Below are 14451 nucleotides of genomic sequence, written 5' to 3'. Positions count from 1 at the left end.
GTCATCATCACCTTCCTGTATTGCATCTTAGTTCTTACAAATTTGGATATCTTCTTAGAATTAAATGTCATTAGACTATTCCCACTTTCTCTGAGGTTATAATAATAATAATAACAACAACTACATGCACCTTTGTGTTGCAGTAATTTTGTAGAATGCAGCCTTGGATATTTTTTCTTTCAGAAAATAAGCAAATGGAAAACACTTTCATCTTGTCTCATTTAGCATCCTGTTTGCTTTGATGTAGATTTACTGGTAATGAGGTTTGCATTATGTTCCTGAGGCTGTGTTTCCATGGGGTGACCGACTTACCTGTGTGCATATCCCCAGGTACAAGGATTAGTTGTTGTATTCCCTGTTTTCTATCCCATCAGTCTCTTTAGGGGATTTTTATAAAAGTTGTAGGCTACTTCGAATGAATAAAAATATAAAAATTAAATTCCAAGTCTAGGATGTTCATTAGTTCTTTTGTAGCTTTATAATATAAAAGGAAAAATTAATTTGATATGTGTTTATTAATCTGTGGTACCCAGCCAGCTGACTTTTAAGTGTAAAGTAGCTAATTTTATTATTTGGACCTCTTTAAACTTCTGAAATAAATTTAATTTTTTTTAATATATAACCTAATTGAAATAGGTTAGCAGAGTCAGCAGAACTGTTCTGTCCAGCTGTGACTGGAAAGTCTTTTTCTTCCAGCAGTAGTCAGCGAACACACCTCAGGTCATATCCTGATAAACTGGAAAAATTAATGTAATGATAAGCTGATGTGATTAATGTTGTGATAAGATGATGTGATTAATGTTGTGATAAGCTGATATGATTAACGTTGTGATAAGATGATGTGATTAATGTTATGATAAGCTGATATGATTCATGTCGTGAGAAGCTGATACAGGTCCTGCTGCAGTCCCAGCATCTTCTGGGACATGAGCATCTTCTCGCTGCTCTGCTGACTACGTATTTTACACTTTAATAGTTGAATTTAATTCAAGTTATTCACTTTTTTTTTAAATTGGTCTGCTGTACCAAATCGGAACTTAACATAATACTTTATTTAAAGTAATAGCAACACGTGTTCAGGCTTTATTAAATAGCACTTTAAACTTTAAAGTCCTATTTTACCCGGTGTTTAGGAAAAGCCCCATTAATAAAGAAGAAGGCTCGAATCCGTTTCTGGCCCGTCAGTGCCGGGGTGGTGCCGGCGGATTTGTAGGGTTTGGGGTTTATTTCGTGTTTATTTTGCTGGAGGCTGAGGGGGATCGGCCGCAGCGGGAAGGAAATGGCGGAGGAGGAGCCGTGAGGGGGGCGCGGCCCCTCCTGGAGGAGCTCGAGGGACCTTTTACCTGACCCTGGCAAAGGCGTGAAAAAGGGCCTTTACACTACTGATTGTGGGATTTTTCGATTATTTTTTTCCCCCTCCTCCCTCCTTCTCCCTCCACGCACCCACCCACCCCCCACCCCCCCAGTGCTCAGTTTTTGTTAATTGGCAGTATAGAAAACATTATGAGATTTGAGGGATGAGTACTGAAAGTATTACGGTGTCATTTCGTAACGATTGCTGTGCCCTTGGCAGGTTATTTTTTCATGGAAAAAATCAGAAATGCAGGAGGTCAGGCGTAAGTGAAGTGCTGGAACAGCTGCACTGCTGCGGGAGGGATTGCCCAGCCCTGAGGAGGGAGAGAAGCCAGGACCTGCGGGGTGTTTCATGTCCTTATATCATCAACTAACTGTTTTTTATGACCATATATTGGGGGGGGGTTTGTTTGTTTTTGTTGTTTTTTTTTATTTTCTCTTTTTTTTTTTTTTTTTTTTTTTTTTTTTTTTTTTTTTTGGTCACAGGTCCATTGTTACAGCTCACTGTAAGACTAGTTACCTTTAGTGCTTATACAGCAAAAACAACCATACTATTGTTACCTGTCCACCCAGCCGCATCTGAGATCCGCACTGCTGCAGGCATGCCTCTGATTTTATATAGGATTATTCCTTAAATAACCCGTGATTTAGTTTAGCGTGGAGGGTTGACTGATTTTTAAGGACAAATCTTCCCATGAAGACTTTTTTCCTAGGAAAGCAGCATTAGCTTGAGGCAGTTAAACCTGCTGTGGTGAGACACAGAGATATGGCATTGAAGTGTGTGTGATGGGAAGAGTTTATTACAGTTTTTTGCTACTACAGATTATTTTCTTTAGGGATCTGATGTAAACTTCACAGACTTCCTTTTGTTTGTATAAAACATGCTGCCTCTGACAGACTCTCTGATAGCAAATATTTCCTAGGGAAATAGCTGCTGAAGCTTTTTCCCCCCCCTCTACCAATGTCTTTAGATCTTTGCTGCCTTAGCTTTCATATGCAGTTTAAGATATTGGTTATTCAACTGAAACAGATTTTTTTTTAACTTTAGAAAGTCCTGCCAAGTTTATGCAGAAAAATTAGGAGCATATTAGTATTTACGTTGTCAGTCGTCCATTTCCTGTGTCTTCTAGGTATGCTTTTGAAGTGTAGATCACACGGCTTTTTTGAACCTTGCAGAAAGTACTTGCCCAGAAAGTTTCATGTGATTTTTAGGGTTTTTTCTCCTTTGTTTTGGCTAATCTCTAGCAGCTGCTATAGAAATAAACTATTGGAAAACATAGAAGAGGGGAAAAATCCAGTTCTTTCATTTAAATAAAAAAATACTGAATAGATGTGAGATGTATGGGCAAGGCTTGCATATTACTTGTAATGGTGTATAAACCACTAGCAACAAATAACCAGTTTTACAGAGTTTTTGAAGCGTATTATTTACCTTACTGAAAAATATGCCTTAATTATGAATTTCTGTGTGTGGTCCCTGGGGCAGCTTGTTTGAGTATATGTTTAATGTATGAGGCATACTCATGGTTGGCAAATTGCTCCTGTGATTCATCTGCACAGGTGGACCTAGAAGGGCACCAAGCACTCCCTACCTTGTCCATTTAAATTGCATATTGATCACTTTGAGTCCTCACTGTTGGGGTTTTTTTTTTAAGAGCAATATGCAGTTTCTAAAAAGAAACTGTGGACTTTCAAAGGGACCACAGAAAATGGAACTTATTGCTCTAATTTTGGTGATGTGGGAGTGTATTTGATGAAGTGAGGTTTCTGACAGAAGAAGCAGTAATTATAGGAGTTTCAGCACCTGAAATCATGCTGGGGATCATTTGAAGGGAAAATGGAAATCACTGTTAATATTTCCTTAATGCAATTTTCTGTCATTCCTATACTGTACAATTTACATGCCAAAAATAAGGGAATGCATATTCTTTATCACCTAAAATCTTAAAGACTGGATAGAAAAGAATCAGTACTAATGAATGGCCTTTGTTCAAGAGGAGTGTGAAAAGTAGAATGAAGGATCAGTCAGCAAAAAGAGTTGCACAGAGTGGAAGAGATTGTGGCAAAGATGAGGCGAAAATGCATGTGTGAAGATCAGTATCAGTGACAACCTCATGACATGGGACAGGGATTTTCTATGACTGATATGGGAAAACAAAAAGTGGAACCCAAAACCTACAAATGTTTATTTCAGTCTGATTGGAATTCAGCTGCCTAATCCCTCAGAGTCACTGTCTTCAAAGACTCCTTTTAATTATGCTTTAAGATGTAACTAGTAATTGTTGCTGTAATTGTTTTCTAGATGCCTCATGGATAAAAACTTTGTAAGGATTGGGAAATGGTTCATACGGCCCTATGACAAGGATGAGAAGCCTGTTAATAAAAGGTAAGGAGATCTCTACATCAAGTCCTGCTCCTGTCAGTGTTGTGGATTGTGGGATGGTAATTGGATGCTGAATTTTGGTGGTAGTTTTCCCACTTCTTTTGCCATGTAAGAAGCAAAAACATAGACACTGTATTCGCATCAGTAATACATAAAAAGCAATTAAGTAAGTTTTCAGGCCTTGTTATGATAATTTAAGATAAGAGGGCGAGGTTGGTATTTATCCATTAGCTCCACAGAAATGTCACATTTATTAATATCTTTTGAGCAGCATCTGCCTTTTCCTCTCATTATACAACAGAATTGCAGGCAGTTATAACAAATTATTTTAATTTCTGGACACAAAAACCCAACCTGACATTTTAAGCAGTAAAAAACTAGTCCATAGATTTCCTGATTTATTTTCCTTAAAGATGCCACCCTCGATACATGGCTTTCCCTGCTCAGGCAAGCTGACACATCAGACCTATAGGAGTGATTAATCTGCTTCTCCCACAGCAACACAGCCATGGAACAGGGGTAGCTGGCTCCATGCTCGCTATTTCCTCTCGAGCTCTAAAGGTTACAGTGTTCTCAGATCTTCTGGTACTTGCATTTATAGTCATCCGCTGAACAAGTTCTGTCAAAAATAATCTGAGTTAAGCTGAAACACAGATTTTCTAACGGGAATCATTTTGACAGAACTGGGTTAGGAAGTGACTAAACATGCAGTTATGCTGGGAGATTTGAAGGTAATGAGCAGTGGAGATGAAATGGGGTGGCAACTTCTTCATCCATCCAACACAGCTGCAGTCACACAGTGTCTGATGGCAGGGTGGGGACAGGTGGAAATCATCCTGCCCATCAGACCTGTCTTTTCCTTCTCATTGTGATCTCACTGCAAGGTTTAGTTGCAGAAATGTTACAGTGCAATGCTATAAACCATTGGCTTCCTTCTGTAGCAAACTTGGTGCAAAGCAGCTGCTTAGAAACTGCATTTGGTTTTGAGAGAATGCAAGAATTAACCATGGATTTGTCTCCTTTCTAAAACCCAAAAGTGTTAGCGCAGCTTGGAGTTACCTGTTTTGTTACTGTTTACTTTGTGGCTGTCACTGTGTGTGTGTAACCTTTGATATCACATTGATCTAATGGCAAGGAGCCATGGAAAGGTCCAGATTTTTCCATACCTGTCCCTGTCCTGGCTGTGCGTAACCACCTTTCTCCCTCGTGTTTTCCCTGCTGCTTTTCTGATCATACGAACATCAGCTTAATTTTCTGCAAGATTAATTCCCTTAAGTGACGTAAGTAGGGGTCAATTCCAGTTTCTGGAAAAGAGAGGCAGCTCCTTTCAGCAAAAGCTGTTTGTTTTATCCACGTCATTGCAGCCTGAGTGCTCAGATTAAATGTGCATGTGAGTCTCTTGCCTGTTTCTGGTGTGTATCAATTTAATAAATTAAGCATCTGATACGGTAGATGATGTCTGTCAAAACCAGCAGCAGCACTGGTGTGGGAGGTAATATCACCTTAGAATTCTGCCAGATTAGTAAATCCTGTGTCTGATTTACATATGTGTAACACCAAATCAGCCTTGCCCAGTGAGGGTTCTGTAGGGGATAATTGCATTTGTAAACAGAAGTACAGTCTGCACATACAGAAATGTGGCCTGAAAGATGTCACAAAACCTGAGTTCATGTTAAAATCTGTTTGTGTTTAAAATATTCCATATATAAATCTAACACTGAGGATTTTAGGGTCTTGATTTGAAGAAGAAGATAATGTTTGTTGTTGGTTGAGGGGGGTGTTGGTTTCTCTGTTTATTTTTGTAAAGTTCTTGTCACTATAGATCCTTTGGATATGCACCATTTCAAATTGTTTATTTAGCAATAATAATTATGCCTAAATTGAAATAGGTTTTCTGTAGTTTCAGGTTTTTTTTTTTTTTTTTTTTTGCTATACATATAACATTAAATTAACTAATCTTCCTGAAAGATTGCAGTAAAGATTGCAAAAATGGACAGTAAAGTCAATTGTGGACAGTAGCAACAAGTAGAAGGAGACTTTGGGGACTAATCTGTCCAGACACCTTTTATTTAATATTTTAAGCTTTCTTTCTCAGCATAGCACAAAAAGCTATCTTCACAAATTGATTCATGTTAATTCCAGATAAATTCTTTGTGAAGCTCTTGGTCTAAGCAGCAGCTTGTTCTAGATAAAGCAATAAGGAATAATTGCAGGAAAAAGAGGCCAATTGAGGGTGTTTAGGTATTTTAACATAAAACCTTAATAGCTAAAAAAGGCATTTTATAAAATATTACTTACAACTGTGTTATTATATAAAGTAATAGAAATAAATGCATGTGTGTACAGTGATCAGATTGGAGTCTGGGAACTGCAAATCCCTGTTGAAAACACCTGCTCTGTTCTCCTTGAGTGTGGAAAGAGATCTGTATGGATATATCCCCCCTTGAATGGTGGAAACCAGCAGGTGTCTTTCTGCTAAAGAAATAGAACCATCTCTAAAGTCTGCTTTTCTGTTTTTTTGCTTGTGGCAGAGTTGTTCATCTCAAGTTTCCAATGTCCCGCGTTACTGACGCCATTTCTGGAATACACTGAGAAGTCCTGGGCTGGGTGTAAATGAACAGGACTTAAAAGTCACGGGCTGCCTTTCAAGGAGTAAAGTCCTTCAGGGCCTGTGGTTTTTGTGAATGGCATTAAAGGAGAAGGATGGGAGGGCTGTGATTTCAGAATGAAGTCAAAGATGAAGTGGAGCATGGCAGTGGCCATGACCTACTTACGCTGAGATGTGAGAGGGAGGCCTAAGAACAACAGAGGGCCTGGCCTGCCTTCCCAGGCACTGCTGGGAGCTGAGTGCAGGATGAGCTTTCCTGCTCTTCCAGGAGGACTGAGGAAACAGCAGAGGGAGTTCCAGACAGATCCCTGTGTGCTTGTGTTTTGTTTTGCTTTCAGACCAGATGCTTTTGACAGGAAATTTAGTGCAGAACTTGTGGGTTTCCTTTCCCAAGTATCTTCAGTATTATGTGTCACTTCCTAAATAATTATACACATTTATTGTCATCCTACAGCAGTGTCTAAAATAGATTTCATGCTACTGTTGGGAGATGGCAAACCTGATTATTTTTTCACACAGCTTTCTAAAGGAGATCTGTATGTTTGGAGTTCACAGAACTTGTCTGATCTGAGGCATTGGTAGTGCCTTTCACTGTATGATGAAAATTCATTCTCACAGTCTATATGGTTTTTTTTTGTTTTGTTTTGTTTTTTTTTTTTTTTTAAGAAAGCACCGCAATGAAGTGTTAAACAACTTACTGAAAAGAAAAAATTATGACTGTATTTAACAATCTTTCCTGGTTCTTTTAGTGGTTGTTTTCTTAGTGTGTAGGAAATTGGCAGGGGGGAATCAGTTTGTTTTGAACTGTATGAGCAGCTTAAGTTGTTACACTGTTTTAATTAAATTCAATGTAAAGAATACATGAAAAAATAATTGTTGCTTTTTGTAGCTTAAATTATTTATGGGTCATCCCCCATCTTCTGAAAGTGTGCTGGATATTTTTAGCCTTAAGAAGAAAACTACTCCATCAGTAGAATATTAAGAATTAGAGCATGTTCCTGCTCATGACTCGGTGAGAAGGCTGACAGGTAGGAGCAGGGTTCGGGCAGCCCCTGTGCCCTCTCTGAGCCAGCAGGGATGGGGCAGTGGCATTGCAGTCAGGCTGCAGGGACATGCAGCTCTTGGACTGCAGTTCACAAACAGGTTTCTAGCTGTCACTGTCCCACACTTGACGACCTCATGTAATGTACTGGAAGACAGAGATCTCTTGAGTTATGAGTGCATGGGTACCTTAATAAATATCCAGAGCATTCCATGTCAGCTCTCCTCCTGTAGACATAATCCAGGAACTTTTCCCTCTGTAACACCTCAGTCAATGCATCCACAGGCAGTTTTGGTCAATAGCTGTGTTCACTTCTATGTGAGCATGAAAATTGGGCATTAATCAGTGCCATCAAAATCTGAAGACTGCAGACACTTAAAGCACTGCTGCCTCTCTCAGATCCTTGAAATCATCATTGCCTTCAATTTCTTGGGAGTAGCCATAGGACTCGTCCTAGGAATACCTCGATCAATGATGCCATAGTTGACACTGAGCATTGCTGCAAGCTGCATTTGCTTTGTGCCATGCCAGGAACTCCTGCCAGTCAGGTCAGTGTCTTCATGTGAAAACATCAGGGTTGGGGTGCCCTGGAGAGGAACTGCTGTGCCAGGAGCAGCTGGGAACTAGTGGAAGCACCAGAGCACTGTGGCTGAATCCCACATAGAGCTTTGTTCCTGGCACAGATAATGTCTTCTGGCAAATGGCACTCAGGTATTTCATTACATGGTGACATAGTGCAGTAAAAGCACAGTAAAATAAGTTGAAGTGTTCTATTTAAATTTTTATGAAGCTTTGAATTCCTCAGCTGAGAAAAAGTAACTGTGCATGAGCAGTTTGCTGTGATGGAGTGAGGAGGGTTTTATTTCCTTGACTCTGAGAAAAAGAAGTCTTAAATATTATTTTTGTTCTGCACATTTGTGTACTTGTATTTTAGCCATTTTAAAAAATTCAGTAATCTGATCATATATGTGTCTTGAAAATGGTGTCTAGTGATGCCATAGTAATATATATGTACAGTATTGCCAACACCATTATAAATGAGGGAAGACTCAGCAGCAAAATAATAAAAATCAATCTGACTTAATTTTAAATGTGTTCTTATTCCTGACTTGTCAAAATAAATGTCATAGAAATATGGAGTAATAAGAAATACTGTGTATTTTCCAATAATTCTTTGTACCTCTGTAAAAATAAGCTTTTCTATTTCAGTTTAAGAGGCTTAGTTCTCAGAGAAATATTTTCATATTTTCAAGGTTTAACTTCTGAAATTTTATGTTCATCTATGCTGAGTTTCTTCTGAGGATTACTTATGATTTCAGTAAAACCATGCACCAATACCATGGTGTATTATATCTGTGGCTGGTGTTATTTTAATTGCTAATCTTGTGTTTGCTAAAGCTGAATTAACTCTTACTTACTCTGAAATATTGTGTAGTGTACCCAATGTGATATAGTCTGCATTTGTATTGTAGCAGAAGGAATAGTTCTAAAATACAAGTGTTTTAAATAAGTGTTTTCACATGGATTTTTTAGGCAAGAGCTGCAAATATATCAAGGTGATATCAAGGTGTTCTTGATATCAACATGCTTATGTTTATGGACTTTTCCAAACAGTTTAATATCATTTTATTCAAGTGTATTAATCTAATACTACTAATAAATATAACATATGTTTATGTTTTATAGGCAAACAGCAAAATATTATTAGCAGCTTAGGGTTACTTAAGGATACTATTAAGATGGTTTGGGAAAAGGCTATTAAAACAGTACCTTTTAAATAGCTATTATCTATTCTTATATATACTACTGGTCTTGGATTATTTTATGTGTTTCTATTTCTGGAAATTTGTATGTAAAAATCTTGATAAAAAATGTTAGCATACTGTGCAGGGAAAAATAATTTTGAACTGAACATCTCAGTGTTCACATGCTTTATCACCAAAGTAACCTTCCAGACAAGCTATAAATTAAGGGATATTTGGTATTCAGTTGTCTTTTTACTGTTTTTTTTAATTGAATAATGAAAATAATAAACCAGTATTTTCTAAAAGCCGGTAAGAACCGTGCTGGAGCAGGCTGTAAAATTTCCATTGCCTGTTTGAAATGTGTGACCCAGTTTGCAGAGGCTGTGCCCAGCTGCGCATGGGGGCGTGGGGCCGGGCTTTGTGCGGCGTCCTTCAGGAATGGAGCCGAGCGCTGCCGGCCCCAGCCTCGGGCACGGCCTTTTCATCTCCTTTCCTGGCTAGAGCTGTTAAAAACGCGGTAGCACAGCAACCCCAGGCACCGATTCTTCAGATTCCTTGCCCCTTGCCAATCAGGATAACGCCCTGGGAACAATAGAAGGGCTCCCTGCACGGGGTCATTGGTGAGATGTCACTGGAGCTGTGCTTCCAGTTTGCTGCATATCCTCGCTTCAGCCAATTCAGGTGATGCTGTGCAGTGTCTTACCCTGCTGCTTGCTGAGGGCATGGACTTGAGCCAGCCACCTCAGATAAAGCAGCAAGGATGTCAGTAGGTGTGCTGGGGGCTCTTCAGTCATGTCCTAGCTTGTATTTTGGTGATAGAAGTGAGGTAGAAATGGTTTCTTCACAAGTGCGCCCTTGTCCTGCTAAGAGAGGTTCTGTGACTGGAGTGACCTCCTTGGCTGGATCATCTCAGTGCTGCTGCAGCCGATGGGGCACTTGCCCGGTGTGTCTGCAGTGCCTGCGTGTCTCTGGCAGCCAGCAGGCAGATCGGGGTCCCTCCTGTCACACGGGAATTCCCAGCGGGAGGCAGCAGGGTTGGTACTCGCAGAATAATCTGGTGTGGAAGAGTCTTGTAAAAGGATCTATGTAAACTCCAGGTATTTGGCTCCTAACGAGCTTCCAGCACAGGAGACAGATACTCCTGACCAACATCCACCAGTCTGAAATGAACTGGTTGCAGAGTTCTCATTCCTTTCAGTCCTGAGAAAGAAGAATTCCATCCTGCCTGCTGCTTCCAAAGGCACCCTCATTCCTGGGCTGTGCTTGAGCCAGGATAGACATTCACGGTGCTGTCACAGTATCACAGTCTGATCTTTGTGAGGTACCCAAGTCTTTGGATTGTCTTTGCCCCTCTGAAATACACAAAATCCATCTACTTTCAGTGTGTGTTTGCAACTACCACCTCCTTGTAGGATTTAGAGGAAGCCAGGATATCCAGGATATGGGTGTTAGGGTATGTTTCTACGTGTTTCCTCTTTTACTATCTAGGGGGGATGTGCTGGCACACACTTTTGTGGATTATAGTTTATAAGGCAGAAGAGTTGTCTCTTCAGTTAAGGATCTTCTTTACTGATTTAATTAATGTAAATTAACAAATATATAAAGTGGGTCTTTAACTTCTGGGTGCTGTAAAACCTTCTCCTGAAGTTGTTTTTTTCTGGGCAATGTTATTTATATCTACAGTAGTTATATATACTGGAATGCCTGTATATAGTCTAAATATTTGCATATTTAATGCAATTGAGATATTATCTTCACACTTTCATAATTTAAAAAATAGTTATTTAAATGATTGAAATATTTTGCACAAGGAGTGTACAACAGGCAGGTAGTTCAAGTAAGTAAGTTGCCTATTTCTCTGTTTCTTTCCTTTTTCATGCTTTATTTTTATTTGTGTAATTTAGAAGTGACTATCTTCATTAAGTGTTTTTGGATACATTTGTGTCAGATACTTGAAGTTCAGTAATTATATATGAAGTCTGGCTTAATCAGGACTTGGTGACCAATTAGTGCAGTCCCACTAAAGTTTAAGCTCCTTTTCCCATTATACACTCAGTCCTGGCACTGTGTGTAAAGGATAATCTAAGTGCCCCTGATGTGCTGTTAATGAGATTTGTCAGGGCTCCCAGTTGCACTGTCTGCCAAACACAAGTGTTGTCACTTACTGTATCAGTAATGAATTGACTTAAGGGCTTCTGTAGATATTTAGAGGGCCTTAGTTTGGAATATTTAAATCTGTTGCAACTCTAATTGTAGGTGCAGTGCAGCTCTGCTCCCTGTGCTGCAGGAGCCTCCAGGAACAGGAGAGAATGGCTTGCCTGGGTTTCTGAAAATTTAACTGCCTTTAGGCCTTAGACTGATTTAAAATCCTCATATATAGTCTTGTGAGTTCTGCAAAAACAGTACCACTGTGGGGTTTGTTTTCAGTCCAATTCAGTAAATACACTTTTTCATATTCACAAATAAAATTGGTGTCCAAAGCAAAAAAAATAAAAATCTTCAATCTCTCTCCAGAAACAGGAAAGAAAACTTCAATGGAAATCATTTCCATTGAATTACTTCTGTCATCAATAATAATACCTTTCCCATTTATTTTTCTAACACTTTTATATCTCTTTTAAATAACTTAATTTTGAAGTGAAACTTTGTTTCATAACAGTTATGTAGGTTCTCTGTTCTCAAATTATGTTTTCTAAGACTTATGCTCCCTTAAAAATTTTTGCAAACCCTTATTTTATGAAGACTAAGACTAAAATGATGGTGACAGGGGAATGGTTTTAAACTGAGAGTAGGTTTAAATTAAATGTTAGGAAAACATTCTCCCCTGCGAGAGTGGGAAGACCCTGGCAGAAATTGCCCAGAGAAGCTTTAGCTGCCCCTGGATCCCTGGAATTGTCCAAGGCTAGGCTGGAGGGGCTTGGAGCACCGAAGGTGTCCCTGCCCATGGCAGGGGGTGGAATAAGTCCTTTAAATACTGCAAAATAATGTGATTTTTGTGGAATGCCACATGATCGATTAGGTGTTGTGCAACCAGGTCCCTCGTTTAAGAAATCCTAAAATGATAGGAATATAAGTGGGCTATTTTGTGACTGCTATGCAGCAAAAATGTTACAAAAATGCTTATTTTTAAACACTAATTGTCTGGAACCATTGAGCAAAAACTCTGTTAAATCTTCTGAATGCCTGTAGTGATTTAACTTACTAAATGGTCAGATTGAGGATAATGGCACAGCTTTAAAGTAGCTTTGGTAGAAATTTACTGCTGGTTTAGAAGACAGCAAACTTGAAAGAACACTTGGTATATATCCTATATAATCTAAATAAGACTGTATAAACCAGTTTCTCTGGGTGGGCCTGTAGCACAAACAAACTCACGTCTGAGCAGTGAACAGGGAGCAGTAGGCCAGCTTTTCCAAGGCTGAAGTGAACATTGCAGAGGACCAATCTGCTGATACAAACAATTACTCAGCAGATCCATCTTAAAATGCATCACCATTTGTGAACTCTCTTGGCAACTGAGAAAGCAAAATTCTGAATTCTGGCTGCAGTATGTTGCTGAGAGGACAGAAGTAATGCTCACTGCTTCTCCCTTCTGTTGCTTCCAATGACTTGTTCTCTTCTCCTGTATAATCACTCTACCAAACTCTGTCCCGAGCTCAGTAATATTTATTTTTGAACCCGTCTAGAATGGGAGGAGCTGCAGTTGGAGCAATGGTGTTTGCTGGGACAAACTGGGTAGAGCTGGATTAGTAAAATGCATTAAGAAGCCACTGGTTGTTATTCTTGGATGCTCTCTCTGAGTTGTAGAAGAAGTACTGACTGGTGGCAGGGCTTTTATTTCTCCTCTTTGAGAGATCTCATATGGTTAAAAATAGCTTTTTCATTGGAAAGAGTGGGGCAGGAGGAGGAGGCAGGGAGCAGTTCTGGCAATGGATGGGTGCTGCCATACCTCCGGCAAACTGGGATTTTGGGGTGAATTGTTGAAAAATTTTGCCCTTTGAAGGGCAAATCCTCAGGAAAAAGCCTCTTTCCCTCTGGCTTGGGAGTGCAGGGCAGACCTTGTTCCTTCAGTCTGAACTCTGCACAAGTTCTGTGTGGCCTGAGCCAGAGGCAGGGTGAGGAACACGTGTGGAGCAGGTCCTTTCTCAATCCCAAATGCTGGGCAGCTCTCAAGTGTTCTCACTTGGGCAGAGAAGTGACTTTTTATGTTCTGAGTCTCTGCACTTTGGAAGTTGAGAATTCCTGGACGAGTGACTGGCTAATATTTTGGAAACAAGAAGTGGATTCTCTAGCAGTGTGTGTGCCTGGGCTGTCTGGACTCCTCAAGGTTGGATAGACCCACCTGTCTGACAGCCCTCTGCTCCACAGTCATGGCACACAGTGCATTTATGTCAAGTTTTCTTTCTGAAAAATCAATAAGCATAAAATGATGTTGTAATGAATCAGACTGCATTTAGTCTCTCAACTCTCCCCTGCTAATAAAGCTAAGAGTGGATAACTCCTAAGGAGCAGACCTTTTTTCCAGGTGCCCAGCAAAATACTCCTTCAGCATTGCCAAACAAATCTTTGCCAATACTGTGCTTGATGCTGCCATCTACTGCCATCAGCTCTGGGGATGCAGCAGGGATCAAACCATGGCTTTTCTCTGTGGCAACACATGTGGTCCAGACTTCTTTGCTGTGATGACATCTTTGCAGATTTGCTGTTAGAAGGCTTGGATGTGGATACTGTTCTTCAGGATGGGAAGTACTACTTCTGGAGTAGCTTATGTGAGTTACAGAGAGTTTGCACTACAGAGGGAAAAGGCTCTAAATCCTGACACTGTGTGTGTGGAGATGCCTCAGTGAGTTTTTTGGTTAGGGTTCACCTGCCCAGGGAATGGCATCCTGTGATCCCAGGCCATGCCTGTGGCAGTGCCTTTAAATCCTTGGTGATCCCTCAGGAAAAACCCAGCAGGAATTCCTCATGCATTACTCGATTTAGCAATGCCTGTGTGAAACTTGCCTGTGTGAGACTTGCAAGATACTTTCTTCCTGCAGGAGTAGACTTCTCCCTTTTCCTTCCATCCTTTCTTCTTGCCTTGTTCCACTTTTATCTGGATTTCTGAGAACCAGTCCAGTTTTGTACTGAAAAACAGTTTTCTGACTGTGCATTGTGTAATGATGGCCATCTTTTAAGTGCAGCAATGCACTGCTAGATGCTGGAATATTTAGGTAAATGGAAACTTGCATGGAGGACTGTTGCCTTCCTCTGATTTCTGTCAGTCTGAATGTCATGGTGACAATTTTCGGAGTTTCCTCCCTGGACGAGTGGGAGGAGA

General features: G+C 40.0%; 1 protein-coding gene across 1 annotated transcript in view; it reads left to right on the top strand.

The window, feature by feature from the left end:
* MED13L (mediator complex subunit 13L) overlaps positions 1-14451 on the top strand; it is a 167586-nt gene that overhangs the window by 80343 nt on the left and 72792 nt on the right. The window contains exon 4 of the mRNA XM_021549848.2: positions 3656-3739. Coding sequence (XP_021405523.2) covers positions 3656-3739 — 84 coding nt within the window. The remainder of the gene's footprint in view (positions 1-3655; positions 3740-14451) is intronic.

Source organism: Lonchura striata, chromosome 18, assembly GCF_046129695.1.
Source record: "Lonchura striata isolate bLonStr1 chromosome 18, bLonStr1.mat, whole genome shotgun sequence".
NCBI classification, from domain to species: domain Eukaryota; kingdom Metazoa; phylum Chordata; class Aves; order Passeriformes; family Estrildidae; genus Lonchura; species Lonchura striata.
Note: the sequence above shows the minus strand (reverse complement) of the source record. Positions and strands in the feature narration are given on the sequence as shown.